Here is a 23333-nt window from a genome sequence, read left to right on the forward strand (position 1 = left end):
GACGATACTGAGGGATGCATTTGAGAGGTTGTAAACAGGCGTTTCTGGGCAGTTTTGCTGTTGTTCTGCTGCTGGTTGTCACTGTTGTTGGCAACAAGTTGCCGTATGTGGCTTCTGCTTTCTGGAGCCACAAAGAGGAGATGCAGGAGATAAAAACATATTTATACTTTAAAGAAAACTATTTGGGAGAACATGAAAGGCAAAATACACCTTTTGGGTGAAGTATCCCTCTAAGGCCTCATATTCGATGTAATTAAAGCTGATGCATCTTAATACCTCTTCGACCCTGGGGCTAACCTGAGGAAATTAAGGGATGGGTGCTTAATGGTACCGCTGTTAATTCTAGAGTGATTCATATTTCACAGGAAGTGTCTGGTGTTGAGTCGTTGGCACATAGTAATGTATTGAGAAAAGAGTGTCTAGTCTCTGGAGTAATAAGTAATGATTTAAGACACACAAGGTCCAAGTCTGAGGAGGCGTGGGGTTAACTTACATCCTGTATGGGAGCGTTGCACAGGGTGCAGGAGGACAACTGAAAGGACTGAATCATAACATGGGCCAGTCCCTGTGGATCACAAATATTACCTTCCTACACATTAGTCTTTCAGCACACGTTGCCACTATCAGGACACGTCAAACTCATGCAGGAGGAAAAAAACAGCAGTCAATAAAAGGCTCATCAGTGTTCCGTTGTGCTTTTTTTTTTTTTTTTTTTTTTTTTTAGAAATGTGTATGTAAGAACTGAGAGGAAGCTGTGATGTTCAAAGGTCAAAGTCCACAGCAAACTCAACCTTCATTACCTCCTCCGGTGGAGTTTGGATAATATCCTCTTTAAAGCGTTTCATGAGAGCATTTCTCACATGCTTTGGAGAAAGTCCCACTTCCTGTTTGCCCTGTGCCTGGACAACCATGATGGAAATAAAAAGAGACAAAAGCTGTGGATAGATGAGTCCTGCATGCAAAACGAATGAGGAGTGGCAGCACAGGCTGACGTAGGCCCTGCACAGCTACCAGGCAGTTACGTAAACACTTAACAGACGTATGAGAGAAGCATGTCCAAGCAGAACCTTCTAATATGTGTAGGAACTTGACAGGAGGAGTAAAGAGTGGTGACGTGATCATATTTCGAACCTCTTTCTTGCGGTTCTTCAGCATGTTCTGATACTTGGAGAGTTCTTTGTCCTGGTCGGCTTTGATGCGCTTGGCCTCGTCCCTCAGCCGGTTTGTGTGCTCCTGCTCCAGCCTCTCGATGGTCTGCTTCTGCTGTCTCTCCATGTTCTCCACTTCTTGGTCATACTGGCGCTTCTTACTCTGCAGGATACATGGTCATTTAATCAAAACATGCATTCAGGGGCTTCCTTTTTTAAAGATGAATTACATCATTTCTTAACTAACTTTTCAAACATAGATTGCCCATTTTTGTGGTGATTGAGAAATATAGGAGAGAACGATTATTACATGAGCTGGCCCTACTTGTAAAGGTAGCAGCCAGGGCCAAGACAGCTCTGAAATGGGGGACTCACTGTGGTCTCCTGCTCAAAACGCCGGTAGATCTGCTCCTTCTGCTGCTGCAGCTTGTTGCTGAGCTGCTGCTGGGCCCTCTGCTCCTCCTTCTGCAGGAGGCGCAGCTCCCTCAGCTCCTGGCGTCTAATGGGGGTGGGTGGAAACAAACATGGTGATAAACAGAAAGCAGGTCACAGTGGAGAGCAAGCACGACCTCTGGAGACACTCTGAGACGTAACTGAGTACAACTTCAACTACGAAAAACAGCCAGAAGCCCACAGAGACGGCATTCACACAGAGATTCCTGTGCAAATCATTTTTACTTTATCTGATTAACAGTGCTTACATCTATCTCAGTAATTACTTCACCAGACAAACACACACACACACACACACACACACACACACACACACACACACACACACACACCAGATGAAGTTAACATTACTTGAGACTAATAAGTGATTTTCCATCCACAAAGCTTTTAAAAATAAGGAAGTTTGGAAGACCAAGTAACTCGGTTTTGAAGGTGCATTCCTCAGCTCCAGTGTGGGAACATTTTGGCCTCAAATCAAATGTGACAGTAGAACCCTGTAACATGAATGAACCCTAAGACCTTGTTACAAAGCAGAAGTAACGAAAAGTGGCAATGCAATGAGCCTTCCACTCGTCTAAAGCATCCCATCCAGCTTTCTGACCTTTGAACAAAAATTGCAGTTTGAGATGGTATTAAAAAAATGACAATAATATTGTTTGCGGTAATTATTTCTGGGCGTTATTCATCACTCAGCAAAAAATGACGTGACAGACTTCAAACTGATGCCTGAGCAGGTGTATTTTGTACCTGAGGAATCTCATCTCCTCATTCTTGGTGTCGTTGTCGGTGATGATCTTTGACGTTGTCACGCTAACTTCCACTCCATCCACAATGAATTTGCGTGTTTTTTTCAGCGTCTTCTTCTGACGCCTGGTATCCTGGTAATAAATGAAAGGAACATTTTGAGTTTGATTTGTAGCTCGATGGGTTTCATCACAGAGTCACCAGTCATTCATTCGACAACTTGACTGGGAGCCTTTATTTTAAGGGGCAGGGTTGTGGTTATTTACACAACAACAACAAAATACAAACTCTGTTCATGAAAATAACAGCATGAAGAAGTGTGACATCCACCATGACCGCATGACTTCCTCTTAAATGTGGAGGTGGAGGGCCACCATCTTGGCTGCAGCGTGTACAACTTTGCAGGATATCATTTTCAGAAGAATCTCAATCTCACCAGCAGAGAGTTTGCTGTTCAACTACAGGTCATAGCTTGCAGATAGTTCCCTGGCTGCACATAACATGGGACAGCGTCTCATTGGTTTTATTAGGGGAGCTGCCAGTAGACAAACAATGCAACATCTCACACCAGTTCTCATTCTTTCTTGGATGAATGCTCAACAATGCAATGTGGACAATTTGCTGTGGATCTGGTTTGCACGTACATCAAACCGTAAATTCACATCCTAATTTCCTGCATTCTCACATGGCACTGGTGAGAAATGGCTTTGAATGTATCCGTGTAGAGGATAATATTGCTGAATTTGAGTGTGTGTGTGTGTGTGTGTGTTGAATGTTACCTGTATAGAAACAGATCCAGGCTCTTTTGTTTTGGACAGGAAGCTTGAGATAGACAGATTCAGGTCGACACTGCTGTTATCTGCAGCTGAGCCACTTCCTGAGTCTGAATCTTTCTCCTTGTCATCCTTTGCCTTGTCTCGAACAGTCTTCTCATCTTCTGTATGCAGTTTTTCCTTTTCTGTAAGCTTCTTGCCATTTTCTCCAACTTTCTCTTGACCTGGTAGGGTCAAAGTCACTTTAAGATGTCTGTATGGGTCCTCCTCCTCCTCCGCTTGTGTATTTGATTCCTCCACAGTAGCCATATTTTCTTCCTGAGGAGCCTCTGTGACCTCTGAACTCTCCATGGTGGCATCCGCATTGGTTGGAACCTCAGCTGTGTCCACTTCTTTTTCATCCTCAATCGCTATCTGCAGCTGCTCCATTTCCTTCGCAGGTGCTGCTGGTTCTGTCTCTGCTTCAGGTGAGGCAACATCTGCTGCTGCCTCCTGCTTTTCTTCCACCGATTTCTCTTCCTTCTCTCCATCCTCAGCTGGAACGTTTAGAGTCTCCTCTGTCTGTTCCCCTGCTGGAGGTGCAGCGGGCTCCTCTACAAAGCTTGTGTCTACCACATGGTTGGCCACTGGGAGCTCATTGGGCACAGGTGTGGGCAGAGCTGGTTCAGCTTTCTCAGGTACAGATTCCAAGATGGAGGGAGAAAGAGGGATCTTCTCATCCTCGGAGCTGGCAACGCTGGCATCAGACGGGGCGCGTTTATGACCCTAGGGCAGAGGCAGAGAGACTCGGTTTCAGCAAAACAGTCAACAGTTGGGGTCCACTGAAGTTGTGACACTATTAGATCTGAAACATTTCTCAATTGCATGATTGGAAGCAAATTTGCTATTGATCATTAGTTAAACTTGTTTCCATTCACAAGAACAGGGACAAAGATTAGTCGGTTCCAAATAACCACAAAATGAAAACTAACTGGTTTCTCCCTTTGCTGTGAATGGAATATCTCAGGGGTTTAGGCGACTGATCAGTCAAATAGTTCGGCAAAAAATGAAAAATCAGTCAAGACTGGAAATGAATGATGGCTTCAGCTTGAGTAAATTCCACAGCAAATGGCTACAGATTAGGACCCCTTTAACATATCCAACACACAGCAAAACCAGTGCTGTCTTATGTTTACGCACCAGATGTGCTTCCGTCTCTTCCTCCTCCTCTTCCTCTCGGTGCTCTTCGATCTCCTCGGTGACCTCGGCCTTTGCCTCAGCTATAATCTCCCTCAGAGGCTTGCTGTCTGCCACACTAGACACAAATGAATGCTGTCCAATGGAGCAAAAAAACCAAAAACCAAAATAAAAAAATAAAATAAAAAGCAAAACAAAACAAATGCTTAGAAATCAGGGTGCAATTTTATTTTTAACAGTTAATGACATGTTGATTAACTGATGGAGTAAAAGCACTGTCAGATGGTTAGCATAGAAACAGAAATAAATGTTGAAAGTACATGTGACACAAACTGAATGGGCCAAACACATGCTCAACAGTAATGACCTGCTCTTGCCCATCTCCTGTGATATGAAACTGTCCTACTGAGTGCATTTATAACGAGTAACTAAATACAACAACAGACTTCCTTGATAAGACTACAAACAATCTCACCTTCTTTGCCTTAGAAATCTGCTGCACATACTGTATGGCTGGCCTGAGAATATGCAGCTTCTTGGAGATCAAAATCTTCACTGGTGGCAGAGCGCTATTCTCTATTTTCAAGCCCATCGAGTCCTCCTCTGAACAGAAGAATCCCTGCGCTGCAGTACCGTAAAGTATTTCCTGTGTGTGTGTGTGAGAATGTGTCCCTGTTGCTGCTTGTCTCTCTGTAAGTAAGTGACTGTGACATTGCAAGCACCTTAAACCCTATGGAAAAAGAACAGCCTACTTTGCTGACGCGAGCTCAGGCAAAAGGGGATGAGCGTCAGCCTGGCAGGCACACATGGTGCTGGACAACACGCTGGTAAGCAGGTGTTGTCTAGGACTCTGAATAGCAGGTGGTAACTGCATATGGGATGGGATGGGACGCGCGTGTGTGTGTGTGTGTGTGTGTGGGAAACAAGGATTATTTTAGTGGCAACGCACGGTGCCGGAGGATCTGACAGACACTGAAATACTCGATAGACAAAGGTACCTGGAGAAGCTGTGGCGCACCCCACCGGTTGTCCACATTTTTGTCCAGACATCGCTTTAGGAAATCACTGAACTCAGGAGACCTTAAAAAGTGGAAAACATAGACCTTCAAATTCCTATTGAAGTGGTTCAAAGTAGCCAATGTATGTCAATGCTACTGACAGAAGGGCACAAAGTAAACAAGCTGGTTTAACTGCCAATCATGGCCAGCGTGCTATTTGAAGAGCAGTGACCACAGCTTCTTTACACAGTTCTGAAATAATAATGTTTTCAACTACTCTTACATGTAATTTTATGTGCTGCAGTCATGCAGCTAATTATCCACCTATCGACTGTAATCAAACCAACAGAATCGTAGTGCAGCTGACCCTTGTAAACTTTAACTTGGTGGTGGCTTTCTCGTAACTTTATAAAATATATAAATGAAGGAATGTATCTGGCTTAGGGCAAATCTTGAATATTGTCAGTAGGAATATGTACAACAAACACATTGCTGTTGATAATTCTGGTCCTCCTCGCTGTGACTCACCAGCGTGACGGCTGCATCAGCGTAGGAGGATCTGATTTGGCTATTTTCAGCAGGACTCTCATGGGGTTCATCTCATGATTGGGCGGCTCAATTTGGGCCAACTCAATCAGGGTGACACCGAGGGACCAGATGTCAGCCTTATAGTCGTAGGGACGGTCCTTGGAAGTCTCGCACATGACAACCTCGGGAGCCATCCTGGAAGGAAACGTGCAGTGGTGAGAAAAAGTCACTACCAGGAGGTTCTGAGTCAACGGATGTTTAGTGCCAAACAGGGGAAAAGGAAAACTAAATGATTTTTAGATTATTTTGGGGATTTAAAAAAAAAAATGGACAGGAAATGAATATTTAATGAATAAGAGATTATTGTTTTGCTTGACATTCCACTCACCAGTAAGGGGTTCCAATGAAAGAGTCTCTTCTCTGGAGCGTTTTGGTGTTTTTGGCGGACACACCAAAGTCAGCTAGAGGACATGTGATTAAAGGAAAGCCAGAGATTAGCCAAAGGAACTCAACTGCTATCATTTATTTTCCCAATGCAGTAACACAAACCAATCAAAGCCCCCATGAACACTTGTACCCTGAGGCAGAACAACTGCTAATCCAATCAGGGCATAAAATGAACACAAAATTACACAGCATAAGACGCCATGTTGTTATGACACCCGTCTTATATGTGCATGACGACATTAATTCCATGCTTTCATTATGTACGTGTATGAGTAAGCACTGGCAGGCAACTGCACAGGCACCTCTGTGTGTGTTATGTCACAGGACACTGGCTGCTTGTTGTGTGTTCCCTCCACCGGTGACTCATAGCCATCTTTAAAAGCTACATTACTGCATCTGCTGTTCATCAACACACTGAGCAGCAGAAACAAGCAACTGCTGTTGTGGATACAGACCGGTAACTCTTCTTGGCATGGGAGCTGTAAAGTTCTCCATTCACTTTTTCTGGACTTTCCTTGAATCTAAGTTACAGTTGACAGAGAGGTGTACCCAGCCTGTAAAACAGTCATATTATGTCTTCTACCAGACCTCAACCGTTGTTCAAAAGACAGAGATGGGTCATGTGGTGACGGCAGCGTCTGCCCAATTCCTCACAATGATTTATCAACTGAAGTGACCGTCGCTCTGCTTGTTATGTCTCATGGATGGACGCGGTGTTTCGGGGAGGGGGGGGTGCACAGGGAGGCTACTTGGTTGCTGTTTTGGGCTACTGGACCATCTTTTCTTGAGACTAAGGCAATTGGGGAATAGAGACAAAATTAAACATCACAATATATTTGCCCAAATAATTTAATCTGACACTGATGTAGAGAGGACTTTTGGTTCTTTCACAAAATGTAAACACTGTTGAATTTCTGATACTTAATCACTAATCTGGATGTGACAGCCAAGTGAGCAAATGCAGATCTCACCACAGCTAGAAGTCTGGCAAGTCCAGAAATGACATTATTTACTGTAATGCAGTCTTTAAAGTCGAAAACAATCTCAATTTTAACATCATGATCTTGATACTATATCAATATATTGACCAGCCCTACTTGGGAACTAAATTATGCAAAGGCTGTTCCCTTAGTTATTATTGGTAACTATAACTGGTAACTGGTAGCAATCATGTGAAAAATAAGACCCCGGTTCTCTGATTAAACCTGGAAATCTGCTATTCGGTAACAATAACAGCATCACTCTGAGTAAAGCGCATAGAATGTCCCATTATTCTCAAGTGGTTTTTACAAGCATGAAGGTACATTACCAAGCAGCATATATGTTCCTGGAAGGATCATGTGAACTCGTAAGCTTCTGGCATTTTAAAGGCTTTGAAAATCAGAGTGGTGAGCTTTGTAGTACTTGTTTTTCTGAACTACACGGCGCCATGTGACACCTCAACTCGACACAGTTTCTCTGAAGGACCTGTGTGTGAGCTGAGCAATGAAAACCAATACTTTACCGGGACAACTGAACCCTACACTGTATCTGGGAGGCGAGCATGGCGTAAACAAGATGGCAGCATTGTGCATTCCTGTGCCCTTTCCAGAAATGAGGAACCACACGAGGAAAATACATGAAGAATATTGCCAAAGGCCTCGTCTGCATTGCTAGACCATAAACACATTTAGAATTTTTCCTTTCACAAATGTCAAAAATAAATGCAAAACTGAAACAGGAAAAATAAATTAGTGAGACAAAGCCAGTTCTTAACCTTCATTTACACAGTTTAAAAATATGTTCTGAGGGAATATAATATCAGTGGGTACCTAATGATGACACAGGTTCTCCAGCTAACCCTTGTAGCACCCTCTGGTCCAAACCACAGGATCTGACTTACCCAGCTTCACGTCACCATCCAGCGTAAGGAGAATATTGCCAGCTTTGAGGTCTCGGTGGATGATTTTATTGTCGTGGAGGTAGACGAGGGCCTGTAGAGTCTGCCTGCACACGACCCTGATCTGAGGCTCTGTTAGGGGTCTCTCCAGTTCTACAGGAGGGTGAGGGACACACAGGCACTTGCTCAGAACATGTATCAGTCTTTCAAGGCCTTCTGATGCCATGCAAATGACATTTTCCTTAAGTGCTGCTTTTGTTTTGACGTCATCACGATTACGTGAGTGGAATTGCTGACTCACCTAACATGATGGCATCCACAGCCCCTCCTGCACAGAACTCAATGAGAATCTGCAAATGTGGAGGAAAAAGGAACATTCAGTATAGTTTCCAAATAGTAAAACATTACTGTTAAGCAGAATACACAGCACTAAAACTGTGTACATTATTGTCAGAAAAGGTATTTGACAACAGCAGAGTGTTCAGGTTATTCATGGAGCAATAATGCTATGGTTGAACCCAATGCCCTCTCCAATCCATTGTGAGTCTCTGGAAGGTTCTCAGGTTGAGAGAGCACATGGCCACATGTGTGTAATTGTGAACATTGTATACACAGCACTAACAGGGATCTCATCAGCATGATGATCATCCTGTATCTATGCCTCTATGCTGAGGCCTACACCTCCACCTGGTCTACATGAATGAAGACTCTGAGCCCTTTAAGGCATTTAGAAGCTTTCAATATGGCCACTGACATAAGAGGATTGGCCCAGTTGGGGCTACATTGTGAAAATGGTTTCACACAGCTGCTAGCTAGCTATATTGTGCTCAACCTTCTGCTGTAAATAGGATTAAAGTTAGTGTGAACACAGCACCTCAGACAGGCAGGGATAAATGTGGTAGGTGAGGCAAAGCATCTGGTGCTTGTGGCCTAAACCAAAGGCTAGTCTTAGAGCCTGGTACTAACTCATTTGTACACAGTTTTGGGGAACACGTGGCCAGTTATCACTCCTAAAAAAGTGGAAGTGAAGCTGATCTTCCGCAAATGTGTAACCGTTGAGAAATTGACTGTGGTTGATGTGTAAGTTGCGGCACAAGCTTTAGTTATATTCAAAAGGGATCTAATAACATAGGTAGCCATCAATCAAAAGAGAACCTCTAACTTCTCACAGAGCTTTTCGAGACTGATCCACTTCCAACAACAAAGCCCTTACAATGACTCAAGTCTCCAAACAATCTCAGCTATTCAACATCCACAACATTCTAGTGTTTCTCTGTAGGCGTGCTGTTGTTTTAGCGGCTGTGCTGTTGTACAATGGCTCCCACAGTGGTTTGTCCAAGTGTCGGCCGGCAGAGAGGAACCATGGACCAGGGCTGTGGCTTCCTCTCCCACTTGTTTATTTGACTCATATGCAAATGCACGGAGAAGTAAGTACCCAATATTTTAAAGCCCATTCATATGGCACAGAAAGGGAGGATGTGAGACTGTAAATGATCTCATGTAAAAGGCCTGAATGGAGGAAAATTCCAGCGACATCACAATCAAATGACATGAAAAGAGAGCCTAGGTGGGTAACTGAAACTTTAGCACAACACAGCAGGGGTGAGTGGGTGACCCCAATCTGCAGTGAAGTTATCAAGCAGGTCAGCTCTCAGGGGACTGTGTGGAATAAATCCTTTCATCTGTAGGAGGAAATGATGTGGACACTCTCTTCCTCGCACGATCAGGTGCCACACAAGCCAAGATAAACATCGACAGGCTACCTCCATTAGGCTCGGACCATTGTTCACCAGACAATGGTGAGGAAAAGGCTGAGTGCTCAATGAAACCACTGAAATTAAATACCCAGGTAGTCATAAGGGTTTATAGAGACCCTACTGTACCATGCCTTTGTACTGACACAGAGGAAAGCCCTGATGCTTCGTACCCATAATCTGCTATAAATTAGAATAATATGAAAAAAATGAAACAATCCAGCCTGGCACATGTTCCACTGATATATTACTACATGCTGAAGACAAAGAGCCCAGTACAATTAATGCTATCAGTTTAGAAACCAAGTAGCATGCCGTTTCTGGTAATCCATGTAGCTTGAGGGACAGATGATGACGTAAACACTATGATTAGTGCACAGTCTCTCAGATGAGAAGGCCTTTGATGGCAAATCCATAAGGCCTGTAATAATAATAATAATAATAATAGCAGAGACCATTTAGAAAGCCTGGAAGGCCACTGATCTCTAGTCATGGTGTGTTGCCCGGAACTGTCAGGGGTATCCACCAACTGTAGCATGCTCATCCTCATACCATTGTTCAACCATCCCTTCCCACTCGCCAGGGAAAAACAATAAAATGTCAAGGCCCACAAATTCAAAACACATTTCGTGCAGGGAGACTAACTGTGTTTGCAGCCGATTTTTGATATACTTTGATGAGATTGTTTTTAATCATTTGGGGGCTGAATTTGGCATCAAGATTCATAGAAATTACTGGTATTGATACTGACCAATCTTACCAAATTTCCACATGTGACCTCCAATAGAGTGGAACGGGAATGAGTCCAAAAACATCGATGTGCATTTGCATCATTGAATGTCTGGGTCCCCTCATCTCAGAGTCTAGGGGATTTTTCAAAAAGGGGTTTTTCTGATAAATGCCTGAAATAGAGTCTGTGTACAACGCTAAGATATTTTAATGTTGAGTTCTGTGGATGTCTTCAAAACCGTGTATGCCAACAAGTGGCTAACCAAGTCTATAGAAGTCATCAGCCAAAAAAACAGAAGCATAAAGCCAGTTGAGGTGATGCCGAAGTCATGCGTATGTGGCCTCCTACTGCATTTATGCTTTAAAAGAAAGAGTCATGTTCATTTATGAAGATTATCATTATGAAAAAAAACGTGCAAGTCTCATTTTTTTCGATCCAGCATTTTTTTCTGCAATGATTCAAAATCCAGTGTCGTAATCTCACTGGTGGTCCGTCGAGGGAATCCGGGGTGACGGTAACTCTGCCTAAGGTTGGCCTACAAAAATTCACCCACCCTGCAGCACTTTATATCAGTGGTTGACAGATAATAAACTGGTATGATGATTAACAGCTTTAAAAGCTATTTTTTCTGCATGAGAACTTTGGCCTCAAAATTTGATAAGAAAGCTACAGCGAACATAACATTTGCATTAACTGTAAAACCCTCGCATTTATAGTGAAGTGAGGCATGCAGAGCCGACAGTGGCCAATTATTAGCTGACACAAACAATGGCATTTACAGCAACATAAACTGAAAAATTGAAACCGGTATTTTACCGTCACTCCAGCTTTTGCTCTGTGCAAGCTGAGCTAGAAAACACATTACTGACTGCATAGTCTATATTCAATCACTGTCTTCCAGTTGGTCCATATTTTCCTCTTGAGTAAACACTGATGTCACTGTCACTCCAGGGAGCTCTTCCCTCTACTCACCCAGAGTTTGCCCTCGTAATAGAAAGCATCAAGCAGTTTGACGATGTTTGGATGGTCACAAGAGGCAAGGATGTCGATCTCCACCATGTAGTCCTCCAACTCTTCCTCTGTCTTTGTGTCAATAACTTTGGCGGCAGCGAGGACGCCAGTCTGTTTGTTCTGAGCCTGGAAGACACAAATGTTATTAGGGGTCGCATGGTAATTGTTTCTAATTCAGCTCTTGCTCATCCAGCGTCATGATCAAGTACAGACAGACATATTTTCTAACTGTATACGGGTCTTGACCTTAAACAAGAAAAAAACACCCCCCCCCCCCAAAAAAAAACTGCATCAAAAGAGTATCTAAAAGCAACAAATAAACACTCTGCTTAGCAGTGGGTCAATGTAAGTCAGAAGGCCGAGAGACATTTCTTGTTGAAGTGGAAATTTCTTCTGTTTGTTTTGGCCCCCCTTCTGGCAGGATGTGCTAAATGAGGTCGCCACAGCGATATGGGATGCAGCTACTTCCTGGTGACCTGCCGTTTTCTGTGGTCTGCTATACACGCCACGAAAAATAATGATAATCTATTACTCAGTGCTAAAGTAGACAGCTTGTGTTTCATGACAAATCAATATACCGGTAACTATCAAAGTGGTGCGTCGATGCAGTGGGGCATTTAAACTGGTATGGCTGCACAGCAATCGATCCTGAGCAGACCTAATGGAGCCGAACCACAACCAGTTGCAGAAACATGAAATTCTAACGATAAAGAGACAGCTTTCGTGGCAGTTTCTCCTTTTTCCAACTGTGAATGTAGCTCATGTGAGTCCTGCTGGTGGTCTGGAATGCAACCTGTGACCAAATCATTGTGCAAGAAGATTAGAAGATTAGTGTACGAATGACACCAAGTAACACCAGGATGAAATCTTGGGTAAGTCAGTCTATTTCTGAGGCCCCAAAAACAGAATTTGGCAACAATCAACAAAAAAGCAAAGCAAACAGTTTTCATTGGCCACAGAGCTCCTGGTATCTGACTTTGTAGCGCTCTCCTGTGAGATAACAGTTTCTGTCAGGCAGGCAAATTAGGCTTCTGGCTACAGATAAACATTAAGGTCAAACCATTAAAATGATGACAAGGAGATTGCTTTGAAGCCAGGCGTCCTTTCTGAAAATCTATCTAATTATTGAACCGCTTCCTGATTCATCATCTAAGGTGCATCTGTATTTTGAAACTCTTACTGAATGTCTGCTCTACCTTTTCCACACCTCCGCAGTCATTTTTATTTTGTTGTTTTTGAAAAGAAGGGATTATTTTCAGTTGCTTTTTGCGAGTTTGTGGTATGAAAGTAATCGATTCTGTTAATGGGCACATTCGACATCAATCACAGTCCCCTGAACCTTATCAGTTTTCAGATAAAATTGTTCAAATAATCAATAATATCATATCAGAGAGATGCCAACTGTTTGTGGCAGCAACAACAAAGGAAATTCTTGTCTGATGTGATGGAGATGCTTAAAATCATGATGATGCTGATGCTTTATGTGCCTTTGTTATTTATTACCTCTTTTGCGCAACAGGAAGAAAAATCATTCAAAGTCAAGCATTCAAACTTTATCTAAACCTCAGTTCAGAGGTTCTGTTTGTTTCTATGGATGATCTGTAGCTGTCTGAAAGATTTTGTCACCCTGATAGCATCCAATCTGAGCCAAAGTCATAAAACTGTACAGGTGTTTTTAGGTCAAAATGAAGGCCAAGTTAGACCCACACAGTGTTCATTGGCGAGAGCAGTAATGACTAATCAGTGCTCACTGGGATTGTCAGCATGTTGGTGTTAACTCATCCCAATGTGGTCGCTGGTTCAGCTCCTCCTGGCTGCTGAAAACAGCTGGGAAGTTTCTAATAAACGTGCATGGAGCTGCCTGCTTGGGAAAACCTCCCAGGTTCGACCCCTGCTGATGTATGAGAGTTCGTGATGGAGAAGCCTGTCACGAATAGACCCCTTCCCCAGAGAAGGACCTCAGCAGTCCGTGTGATGGTTCTCCTGTCACAGGGCTGCAGCAGTAATGGTTTGCAGATGGTGGGTGGGTCTCAGTAGTGCCAGGCTCAGATGACAGTGCTGGCACCATCACGTAGGGCTTCTGGCTATAGGGAGGTTACAAAACATTGGCCCACATTCAGAACACGCAGGTCAAGCAGTTGGACTACCTACCTTGAACACTTTTCCAAACGCTCCATCTCCCAGTTCACCAATAATGTCCCATATCTCCTCTGGATTTTCATCCCTGCGTACGTTTTCGTATTGTTTCTTCTTCTTCTCGGCTCCCAATTTAAATATTTTACGGAAATTAAAAAACGACATACTGACTCCTTGGTCATTCAACTAGAAAGTTGAGAGAGGAATTCAAAGTTGAGACTGTTTGTTTGTTTATCGTAACTTCAGTCTTGGTGGTAACATGGATCCAGGCTAACCTTAGTGATTAACATCCATTTGTTCCCAGCAGTGTCACGTTAGCTCTGATAACACACATACAGCCTAGCTTAGCCTTTGACACTCTTCGGTCCAGTCCAGGGAATCGCTCTCTCTCCCAGTTTTCTCAATCATTCTTAATCCCCCAAAAAAACAACTAAAAGGTTATTATAAACGCTTTCGACTTTAAAAAGCCACTCAAACCGTCACCTAGTACAAAGCAGGACGGGAAGCTCGTCGTTGTTCCAACTCCTGCCGACCCACTTGCCCGACTACCCTGTGGGCTGCTTTTCCCCCCCAACCAAAGGGAAAAAAAGGAGTGAGGCGTCCTCTCCCGAACAGTTGTATTCCACAGAAGACGCGCATGAGTAACGTGGAGGATAGGAAGGGGCAACGTTACAGTTCTTCCGTACAGTAAACAATCGCTAAAACTGCAAAACCCGTCATCTTTCCTTGGTGTGGGAAGGGTTTAGTAGTCTAGCGGATTTACTGTCCCTGCGCGTCCACGCGCGTCCACGCGCGCGCACGCACGCCAGACAGAGAACCGTTCTTTCTCTCTCTTCTCTTGTCAAGTCCTCGTGCCGGAGTGAGCGATAGGGGTCGTTTCGAATCTTCTGCTGCCCTCACCTGTACGGGAGACCGAACCCATAGATACATACACACACCGTGCACCGGGACCCGTTCGGATCATTCACGTCGAATCGGGGACATGTTTGAGACCCCCTAATCTGTGAACCGTTATTTGTAACACGTGTCTGGCTGTAGACGAGCACTCCAGACCGCCTCAGCAGAGCGCTCAACGCTTTGTGTCTGTAAAACGACATGTCCCAGACACCCTCGCGAAACAGGGGCGCGCTTTTTCGGAGCGGACGGTAAAATGCAAATTAAACTTTTAAAGACTTTTTTTTAATTTAAAATGGTTGCATTCTGCCACTACATTCACTCAAACAGGTAAACAAACGATCGCTTCGATGTCGATTTAAAAATAAAAATATGCTTTTTAAACGTTTAGCATGCGTCACGTGACCCTTATTTGGGCAGCCGCAGCTAGCTTAACTTTTGCGACGTTGTTGCTAAACACTCAAAACGGAAAGAGACTGAGGTAAAGCCAAATCCTCTGCTTCAGCGGAGATGATAAAATGCAGGCAGCCACCACGGACCCTACGGAAGAGCTCTCCTCCATCTTGTGGGGACTGGACCCGATCTTTAGTGCCTTCGCCAGGCTGTATGTCAGGGATATTCTCCAGATGACCGAGTCCCGTCAGGTGCCAGGTAACGCCAACGTTAGCCTCAGTACACACGCAGGTGTATCTGTCATATGCTCCGTTTTATTGTTTTGAACACGATAGTCAAGTCAGGTCAATTTTATTTGTGTAGCGCCAAATCACAACAAAAGTTATCTTATGACACTTTCCAGGTAGAGCAGGTCTAGTACCACGCTCCTTCAATGAATTTACTCCCAACACTTCTCCATGAGCAAGCATATCCTTTTAACAGGCAGGAACGTCGAGCAGACCCAGGCTCAATGGGGACGGCCTCCTGCTGTGACCGGTTGGGGGGAAAGAGAGCAGGAGAGCAGGGCAGAGACAGATAATGGAGGAAGACAGATATACAGAAGGAAAGAGTGGGAGAAAGGAAGAGACTGATGGACAGACGGGGACGTGAACAGGTGGAGCTACGGGTGGCAGCTTGAGCCTTTTCAGGTCTGCAGCCTCCTCCAGCAGCAACCGGGATCTGGTATGAGGGGAGCCTCCGGAGAAGAAGACGAGTTAGTAATATGTATGAGTATGATTTATGTATGACACATATAGGAGGACAGAGAGGAGTAGAGAGAAGCCCAGTGCACCATTGGAGATCCCCCAGCATCCTAAGCCTATAGCAGCAGATCTAAGGGCCAGCCTAAGCAGCCCAACTGTAAGCCTGATCAAAAAGGAAGGTCTTAAGTCTGCTCTTAAAGGTCGAGAGGGTGCCTGCATCCCGGACTGAAACTGGGAGACGGTTCCACAGGAGGGGAGCCTGTTAGCTGAAGGCTCTGGCTCCCATTCTACTGTTAGAACTCTAGGAACCAGCAGTAACCCTGCATCCTGGGAGTGAAGGGTTCTAGCTGGATCATAGGGGACTAGGAGCTCTGTCAGGTATGAAGGTGCCTGACTGTTGAGGACTTTGTATGTTAGAAGGAGAATTTTGAATTCTATTCAGAATTTGACAGGGAGCCATGCAGAGAAGCCAGTACAGGAGAGACATGGTCTCTTCTACTAGTTCTCGTCAACACGCGGGCAGCAGCATTCTGGACCAGCTGGAGAGTCTTTAGGGACTTATTAGTCCAGCCTGGTAGGAGGGAGTTGCAGTAATCCAGCCTGGAAGAGACAAAAGCATGGACTAGTTTTTCTGCATCCTTTTGAGACGGGATGTGTCTGATCCTAGCAATGTTTCGTAAATGAAAGAAAGCAGTCCTAGCAATTTGCTTAATGTGGGCATTAAAGGACAGATCCTGATCAAAGAACTCCTAGGTTCCTTACGGTCGTGCTGGGGGCCAAGGTAATTCCTTCCAGGGTACCTGTCTCATTAGATAGGGTGTCTCCTAAGATGTTTTGGGGCCAGGACGAGGACTTCAGTTTTATCGGAGTTTAATAAAAGGAAATTAAGGGTCATCCAAGTTTTTATCTCCTTCAGACAGGCCTCCAGTTTAGTCAGCTGATTTATTTCATGAGGATGCATTGATAAGTACAGCTGTGTGTCGTCAGCATAACAGTGAAAATGAATTGAGTGTTTCTTAATAATGTGACCGAGAGGAAGCAGATAAAGGGTGAAGAGGATTGGTCCAAGCACAGAGCCTTGAGGAACACCATAAGTGACTGCAGTGGTTTCCGAGGGTTTATCATTAGTGAGTACAAACTGAGATCGACCTAGTAAATATGACCTGAACCAGTTAAGTGCAGTTCCTTTAACTAACTTTAAAGTGACATCGCATGTCTCGGTGTCTGACCTCCTGGTAACTGAACAGGTGATAGAATATCTAACCAAAATTCTAATTTATTATAATGAGTTTATTAGATAGCAGTGAAATGCCCAGTGCGTTTCCAGAATAAAACTTGTGACTGCACATCCTATCTAAAGAAATGTAATTGCAGTACGTGTCAGTAACGTAATATGCTTAAGATTTAACAGCCATATCGATCCATTTCCAAACCTCTATCACTGAGGTCTGACCAGCCTTCCAAGCTAAGTTTTCTATAAAATGAGAAGCAGTCCAGGATCAGCCCCTTCTGACAGGACAGCTGGCTCCTGTGGGAACTCAGGGATTGATGCCTGATGATGACAGCAGCTGCTTTGAGAGTATTCATTTTTTGCTCTGTGTCCCTCCATGTGTCTTTAGGCATTTACTTTTACAATTCGCATCCAATCTACAAAGTGGATGTTCTCGGGATTGTGGTGTACAAGAGAGAAAGAGACGACTTCTTCTGCTACGGAGGTAATTGTGTATGGAGCGAAACTGTTGTGTAGAATCATTTGTCAGAAGCTGTCAGCGTTATGTGTTGTGTAAACAATAATGTTGATGCTGTATGAATCAATGATTCATCACAGTGAATGCTGTTTTTTGGGTCCACTGTATTAAAGTGAGCAAAACTCTGGCTAGGTTTACGTGGATGGTAATGTCCTGAGGTGTGTTGACAATTCTTGGAGTAAGATGCTACCACGTTAACTGCAGTTTCTAATGACCCTAACCTGAATAAAGTCATTGTAAGAGTAAGCAATAATCAAACAATACGTGCAAGATTTCAATTTTTGATGTGTGCTGCAGATTCGCATACATCTTCAAATAAACACGCCACCTTTTTTGGGAAATACCCTTTTTTGCTATTTTCCCCCAGAGCCAGACAAGATGGTTCCAGATACACATCTCTTCGGTTTCTGGGTTTGTGAGCTGAGACCTGGAGAGACCAGCTGACTTGTAGTTAGCTTAGCATAATAATAATAGTGGATGGGTAGGTTAGCAGTGCTCTGTCTTGTCCACTCAGCTATTAAAACCTGCAGTTTCTCCTCTGTGTATTCTGGCCAGATCAGGACCAGGGTCTTGGTTTGTCCAGAAGTGATCCTCCTCATCCTCTCTAACAGAGTGTTCGACTCGTCAACCATTGTTTCTTTTCGTTTGCTGAAGTTTTGTGGTATTTCGTCAAATCACTGCTCACAGCTGGTAAAGTAGTTCTGGCTATGTGTCTAATTCTAAAATTACAATGCCTCATAATTTTAGATTATTATTTCATGGCCAGTGATATACAAAACCCTTCTTTTATTGATGCAGGAATACATTTTTTTGTAGAAAAGTACATTTGATGACTTTTGATGGAGGGATGCTAACCTGTCCATCCACTAGCATTCATCGTGCTAAGCTAACCAGCAGTGCGTCTAAACGCCCTAACTCACGCACAGAGGGTATCTATTTTCTTGTCTGGCTCTGGGGAAGATGGCAAACTAGCTAATTTTTCCAGAAGCTGGCATGTTATCATAATGGCACTATGAAATCCTATTGGTGTTTTCTGAGCATTTTTTGATGCTGTATGGCACTGAACCTGTTAAAGGTGTGTGCTCCAGCTTCCGGTGAGTGTTTAAACACCGTCTTTAAGCTCAGCCTTGCATCATCATCACAAAAACACTCAAAACCAGTTGTAGCATGACACCAAGATTTCAAGTCAAATTCTGGAAGGAAACGTGGGGCCGTAATGTGGGCAGTCATCGTTTGAATCCTGTCACATTTTGCTTGTAGCATGTAAACAGGAATATGAATGAATATTGCTAAAGAGGCTCATGTACAAAAACAAATAATGGAAATATTGTCCAGTTTAGAAGAGCAATAGTTGGATTATTGCTATACATGCATACACATCAAGGGATACCCTTCATGCTCAAGGTGAACATCGATGATGTCTGACAGATTTTGTGTCAGCTGGCACGTGTACGATGCTCACCCGTTGCTGTGCAGAAGCACTCAAATGATGTGATGCTTGTGACTACATTTCCTTCTGTTGACAGTGGACGATGGCACGGGTGTAATAAACTGCTTGTGTTGGAAAAATTACCTTGAGAAAGAGGAGGCGGAGCCTGACAAATGTGAGTTTGCATATGTATGGATCTCATCATTGGTCTGCTTGTGTGGTCTTGATGGGTAAGATGAAGCCGCATGAATTCACACGCCTGTTTCGATAAAAAGGTGGAGGTGAATCCTAGAGGAATTGATGCAGCACTACTTATCATGATATACATCTCAACATTACGTGCTTCTTAGTAATTCCTAGCATCAACACTCCCTCACTCAACCTAAATAAGCCCTCCCGCTCTCTCCTGTATGCTGACAAACAAAAAGAAATTGACATTGCGCCGTCATTATCAGTGAGTCTGTCATATTTTATCTGCTGGTCACATGATATTATGTGTAGTGATTAAGAGTGCAACGTATTATGTTTTCATATTTCACATTTGTTTTCCCTGCAGTGTCATAATAATTTAACTGATGCACATACACGCTGTCCTGCTTTCTATCTCCAGCGAAAGTAAAACCTAGTGACGGGGCTCAGGGGGACTTCAACCTGGTGGCAGAGCTGAAGAAGCTGAGACAGGCCCAGCAGAGTCGCTGCTGCCTGGAGATCGGAGAGCTGCTCCGTGTCAGGGGGCCGGTGAAGACGTCGAGGCAGCAGAGAGAGATCACGGCCTCCTCTTACTGTGAGTGTGTGTGTGTGTGTGTGTGTGTGTGTGTGTGTGTGTGTGTGTGTGTGCGGGGGGTGACAAATACTCAGTCTACTTCTACGAAAAATGAATTCTGTTTTTAACTGAGTTTGTTCCCTATGTAACAACAAATGCTTAAAAAAAACAACAACCACACACGCGCACACAGACACAGTTGAAGTGTCGGGCAAAGAAAGGACGTTCTTTATCCTCTCTGAAATATCATCTCATCGTGCCATAAATGTGCCTCAACTCATACACAACCCCACATTCCTCATGTGAGAGTACACTCCATCTCCCCCCACTTGCTGTTCATCATGTGTGTGTCTGTGGATGTGTGTGTTCCAGATAAAGTGAACGACCCAGTGATGGCGGTGCAGATAGAATGGATGATGGAGGTTCCTCAGCTCTACAGGAAGTGCTATGACAAACCACTCCAGCTGCAACAGAACGCCACAAGGTACAGTGATTCCCGCTGTGAGGAAATGTGTCTGTATCACCTCAGACATCTAGAACGCTCTTTATCTGGTTTTCAGTGACGCCACCATCAGTTCCCTCAGCAAGGCAACAAATATCATCAAGGACTTCTTGAAGCAGAAGTCGGTGACCAGTTTCAGGCCCTATGATGTGCAGGACCTCCTGCAAACTCTTGTCTCCAGCCGGACCCAGACAGCACCAGCAGAGCAGGTAAGCCAGGATAACAACGTGCGAGTCTTTTCCAAATAACAGAGATGTACCTGAAGAGTCCTTAGCAGAGAGTGATGGAGGAACAAAATAAATGCTAGCAGGGCTGGAGGTGCTGTCCAGGAGGGTGGCATTTATAGGGTTGATTCAGTCATGTAAAATCCATGGAATTTAAGGAGCACTCTCCAGGTCTGGAAAAGTTTTTGGGGAAAAAAGAAACCCACGAAACCAGAAACATTTTGGAAAAGTCATGGAAACATCATTCACAAATACCTGAATTTTAGAGTGCATGTACTTCTTGTAAGCTCAACTTTGGGAATGTCTTTTGGTGAGTATTGAGGTACTGCATATATATATTTATGCAGTATAGAATCACATCGCTTGTCATTAAGTTTAGTTACATATATGCTGTTAAACTGTTACATGATTTGAATTTATTTTTTAATGTTTAAACAGATTTCAGAGACAGAGACTTTTTCATTGTTAAAGTTTTCCTCATAGAGGTGAAAAATTAATGTAAATTTATTGGTTAAAATGTATATAAGCCCTGTATTTAAAGGAACCAGTGAAGATATTTTAACTTGAAATGTTCTAATATTATTAGCAGAATGGGAAGAAATAACAGTCTGGAATTTATATCAAATTTAACTATGTATTGTATTGCAGAAATCTGAGCTTAGGCAGCTTGTGGTTCTTGTAATACCACTTTGTAACTCAAGAGGTGATAGTGAGTGGTTTTTTTTTTTTTATTCCTTTTTCTCAAATTTTGTTTGAATATTTCTGCAGTCTTTGTTTTTACTGTTCATGCACAATTGTCAGAAAGCCTGTGTAGAGAGCATTGAAGACGGGATGCAGTGTCCAGTGCTCCCAGCGTCAAACCCAGTCAGTGCCCATAACATCTCGTCTGACATGGCCTTATTTATCTGGTGCGTTCGTAATATTCAAACAATTTTTCGATCTAAAATGATAAACCCATCTTTTTTTCTTACTGAATGAAATTAATCTGTAAATTTGAACAGTCCCTTCAGCAACAACAGTGTAAATGTATTTTACTGGAAAAAAAACCAACTTTAATGTTACTAAAATTAATATTTAATTCATCATCAATTAGATTACTGACAACAGAGTAACACAGTCAGTCAGTATCAGCTGCTCCTTTGGTCTGCTGCGGGTTTAGAGACAAGAAGCTGTATCTTGCCCCTGTTGTCCCAAGTTTGGTCAAATCTGTCTTTTTACGTCTCTGCTGACTATAAAGTTAGATTTAAGGAGCCATCAGAAGTGGATCGGCGATTAAAAACCCCCCAAACCCTGAATCTTCTTATGCCCCTGCACCAGTGAAAACAGTCGGCTGGAAGAGTTCTTTTTTTGAGTTGTCTGTGCGTACATGCGTCCCAATTTTTGTTGACACAATATCGCTGCGATGCTTTGAGGGAACCTCATCAAATCCGGCTCAGTTGTCCACTGGGTCTCCAGGATGAGCTAGAAGGATTTAGGTTGTCAAAGGGCCAGTGAGGGAGGTTTTGAGTGTGAGGTGTCGGTGAAATGAACAGTTGGCCCTTTCCTATTCAGAGTACCTTTTGTGTGATGGGTGATAGGAAGTGATATCATTAAGGATTCACATATTGACTGAAGCGTTGTGATATTGTGGTATTTCAAGCTGAACTTCAGCAGGTTTGTATGTGTGACGGTGTTTGGCTGTTTAGGAGCCGGTGGCCGGTCCGTCTGCATGCCAGCAGCTGCGCCAGCTTCTCAGAGAGGCCTTACAGATTCTACAGAACGAGGGTGTCGTTTACCGAAAGGTCAAGTCGCAGGATGAAGTCTATTCAGTAAGAAATCTCTCAGATGATTAGGAGTGATTACTGGCTCCTCTTGGTGGATGGAAGCGTGTGTTTGATGCTGTCGTCTCTGACCAGGTGACTGTGCAGGATCAAGGTCTGCTCATGGCGGTAAAAGATGTTCTCAGGGAGGACTCCAGGAGAACCAAGTGTAAGTAGATGTCACGTTTGCTCCAGATGAAGATGGAGCAGAGCAACAACTTTCCTTTGTGATGCAGAATGTTAAGAATGGCAGTAATTATTCTGACAGAATACTACGGAGCCAAAGGCTTTAGCTTGCCAAAGATCTTATTAATTATTAAATTATTATTATTATTATTATTATTAAACAGTTGATCTCTGTGGTTGCCCTGATTCCCTTCCCTTGGATGACTGACCCCGGCTCTGCTTGACCTGCGTGCTGACAGCTGCTTCCACGTGTGTCTGCAGATGCTGACAAGGGCTGCCACATCCTTCACATCCTGGCTGCAGTGAGGCAGCGGTTCTGTCTCAATGTGAGCAAAGAGGCACTGGAGCTGGTCCTCAAATCACTGGAGTGCAACAGTGACATCATCAGCACCAGCGAAAACTATTATACTGTGTTTTCATGTGAGTGAAGAAGGGCCAGCGTAGCTTATCACTCTAAAATGGGAACTTCTAATTAGTTGGACCTGGTCGTGCTGTTTGTATTGACTTAATCGATCATGTAAATAGGGTGCACAAGCCCTACACTTGCTGCACGTTTTTGTTGTATTTTATAATACTAATATTTTATAAATGACCTCAATTTAAATGTATGTGAAGCTGTAACAGCTGTCAGGGAAGCTTCAAAGCTGACTTTTTACGTAAGCAGCCTAAGTCATCAGCCGTCGTTCTTTTTCACTCTCCATCTAAATAAATAAATGGCCGAAGATGAATGTTTTGGAGGCTTAACCCCCCAGGACCCCTGAACCCCCCTCAACTGGTGCTCCTCTAACTCTTGCCGCTTTTGGGAATAGAGTTTCCTGTTTCTCTCGAAGTCTTTTCATAAAGTTTCCCACAAGAACAATTAAACAATACACGCA

General features: G+C 43.6%; 2 protein-coding genes across 3 annotated transcripts in view; one reads left to right on the forward strand and one right to left on the reverse strand.

The window, feature by feature from the left end:
- LOC147256856 (STE20-like serine/threonine-protein kinase) overlaps nt 1–14849 on the reverse strand; it is a 21180-nt gene extending 6331 nt beyond the window's left edge. The window contains exons 1-13 of the mRNA XM_086210506.1: nt 14053–14849; nt 13793–13963; nt 11603–11767; nt 8448–8496; nt 8150–8299; nt 6209–6281; nt 5821–6015; nt 5293–5374; nt 4298–4429; nt 3125–3883; nt 2349–2479; nt 1524–1647; nt 1132–1311 (exon numbers count right to left, since the gene is read on the reverse strand). Of these exons, the coding sequence (XP_086066632.1) occupies nt 1132–1311; nt 1524–1647; nt 2349–2479; nt 3125–3883; nt 4298–4429; nt 5293–5374; nt 5821–6015; nt 6209–6281; nt 8150–8299; nt 8448–8496; nt 11603–11767; nt 13793–13963; nt 14053–14067 (2226 nt within the window). The 5' untranslated portion in view covers nt 14068–14849. The remainder of the gene's footprint in view (nt 1–1131; nt 1312–1523; nt 1648–2348; nt 2480–3124; nt 3884–4297; nt 4430–5292; nt 5375–5820; nt 6016–6208; nt 6282–8149; nt 8300–8447; nt 8497–11602; nt 11768–13792; nt 13964–14052) is intronic.
- stn1 (STN1 subunit of CST complex) lies at nt 14613–23333 on the forward strand. Of its 2 annotated transcripts, XM_086210508.1 has the most exons (11): nt 15196–15322; nt 15468–15818; nt 16843–16934; nt 17427–17522; nt 19082–19159; nt 19595–19768; nt 20120–20231; nt 20308–20458; nt 22159–22281; nt 22369–22441; nt 22720–23333. In XM_086210508.1, the coding sequence occupies exons 2-11, from the start codon at nt 15790–15792 to the stop codon at nt 22884–22886; spliced, it is 1095 nt and encodes a 364-aa protein (XP_086066634.1). In that variant the 5' UTR covers nt 15196–15322; nt 15468–15789; the 3' UTR covers nt 22887–23333. The 2 variants fall into 2 exon arrangements, with proteins under 2 accessions (XP_086066633.1, XP_086066634.1); XM_086210507.1 differs by lacking the exons at nt 15468–15818; nt 16843–16934 and having other exon boundaries at nt 14613–15322.

This window comes from Aulostomus chinensis, chromosome 8 (assembly GCF_037954235.1).
Source record: "Aulostomus chinensis isolate RoL2024-O1b breed Wild chromosome 8, RoL_Achi_v1.0, whole genome shotgun sequence".
Classification (NCBI taxonomy): Eukaryota; Metazoa; Chordata; class Actinopteri; order Syngnathiformes; family Aulostomidae; genus Aulostomus; species Aulostomus chinensis.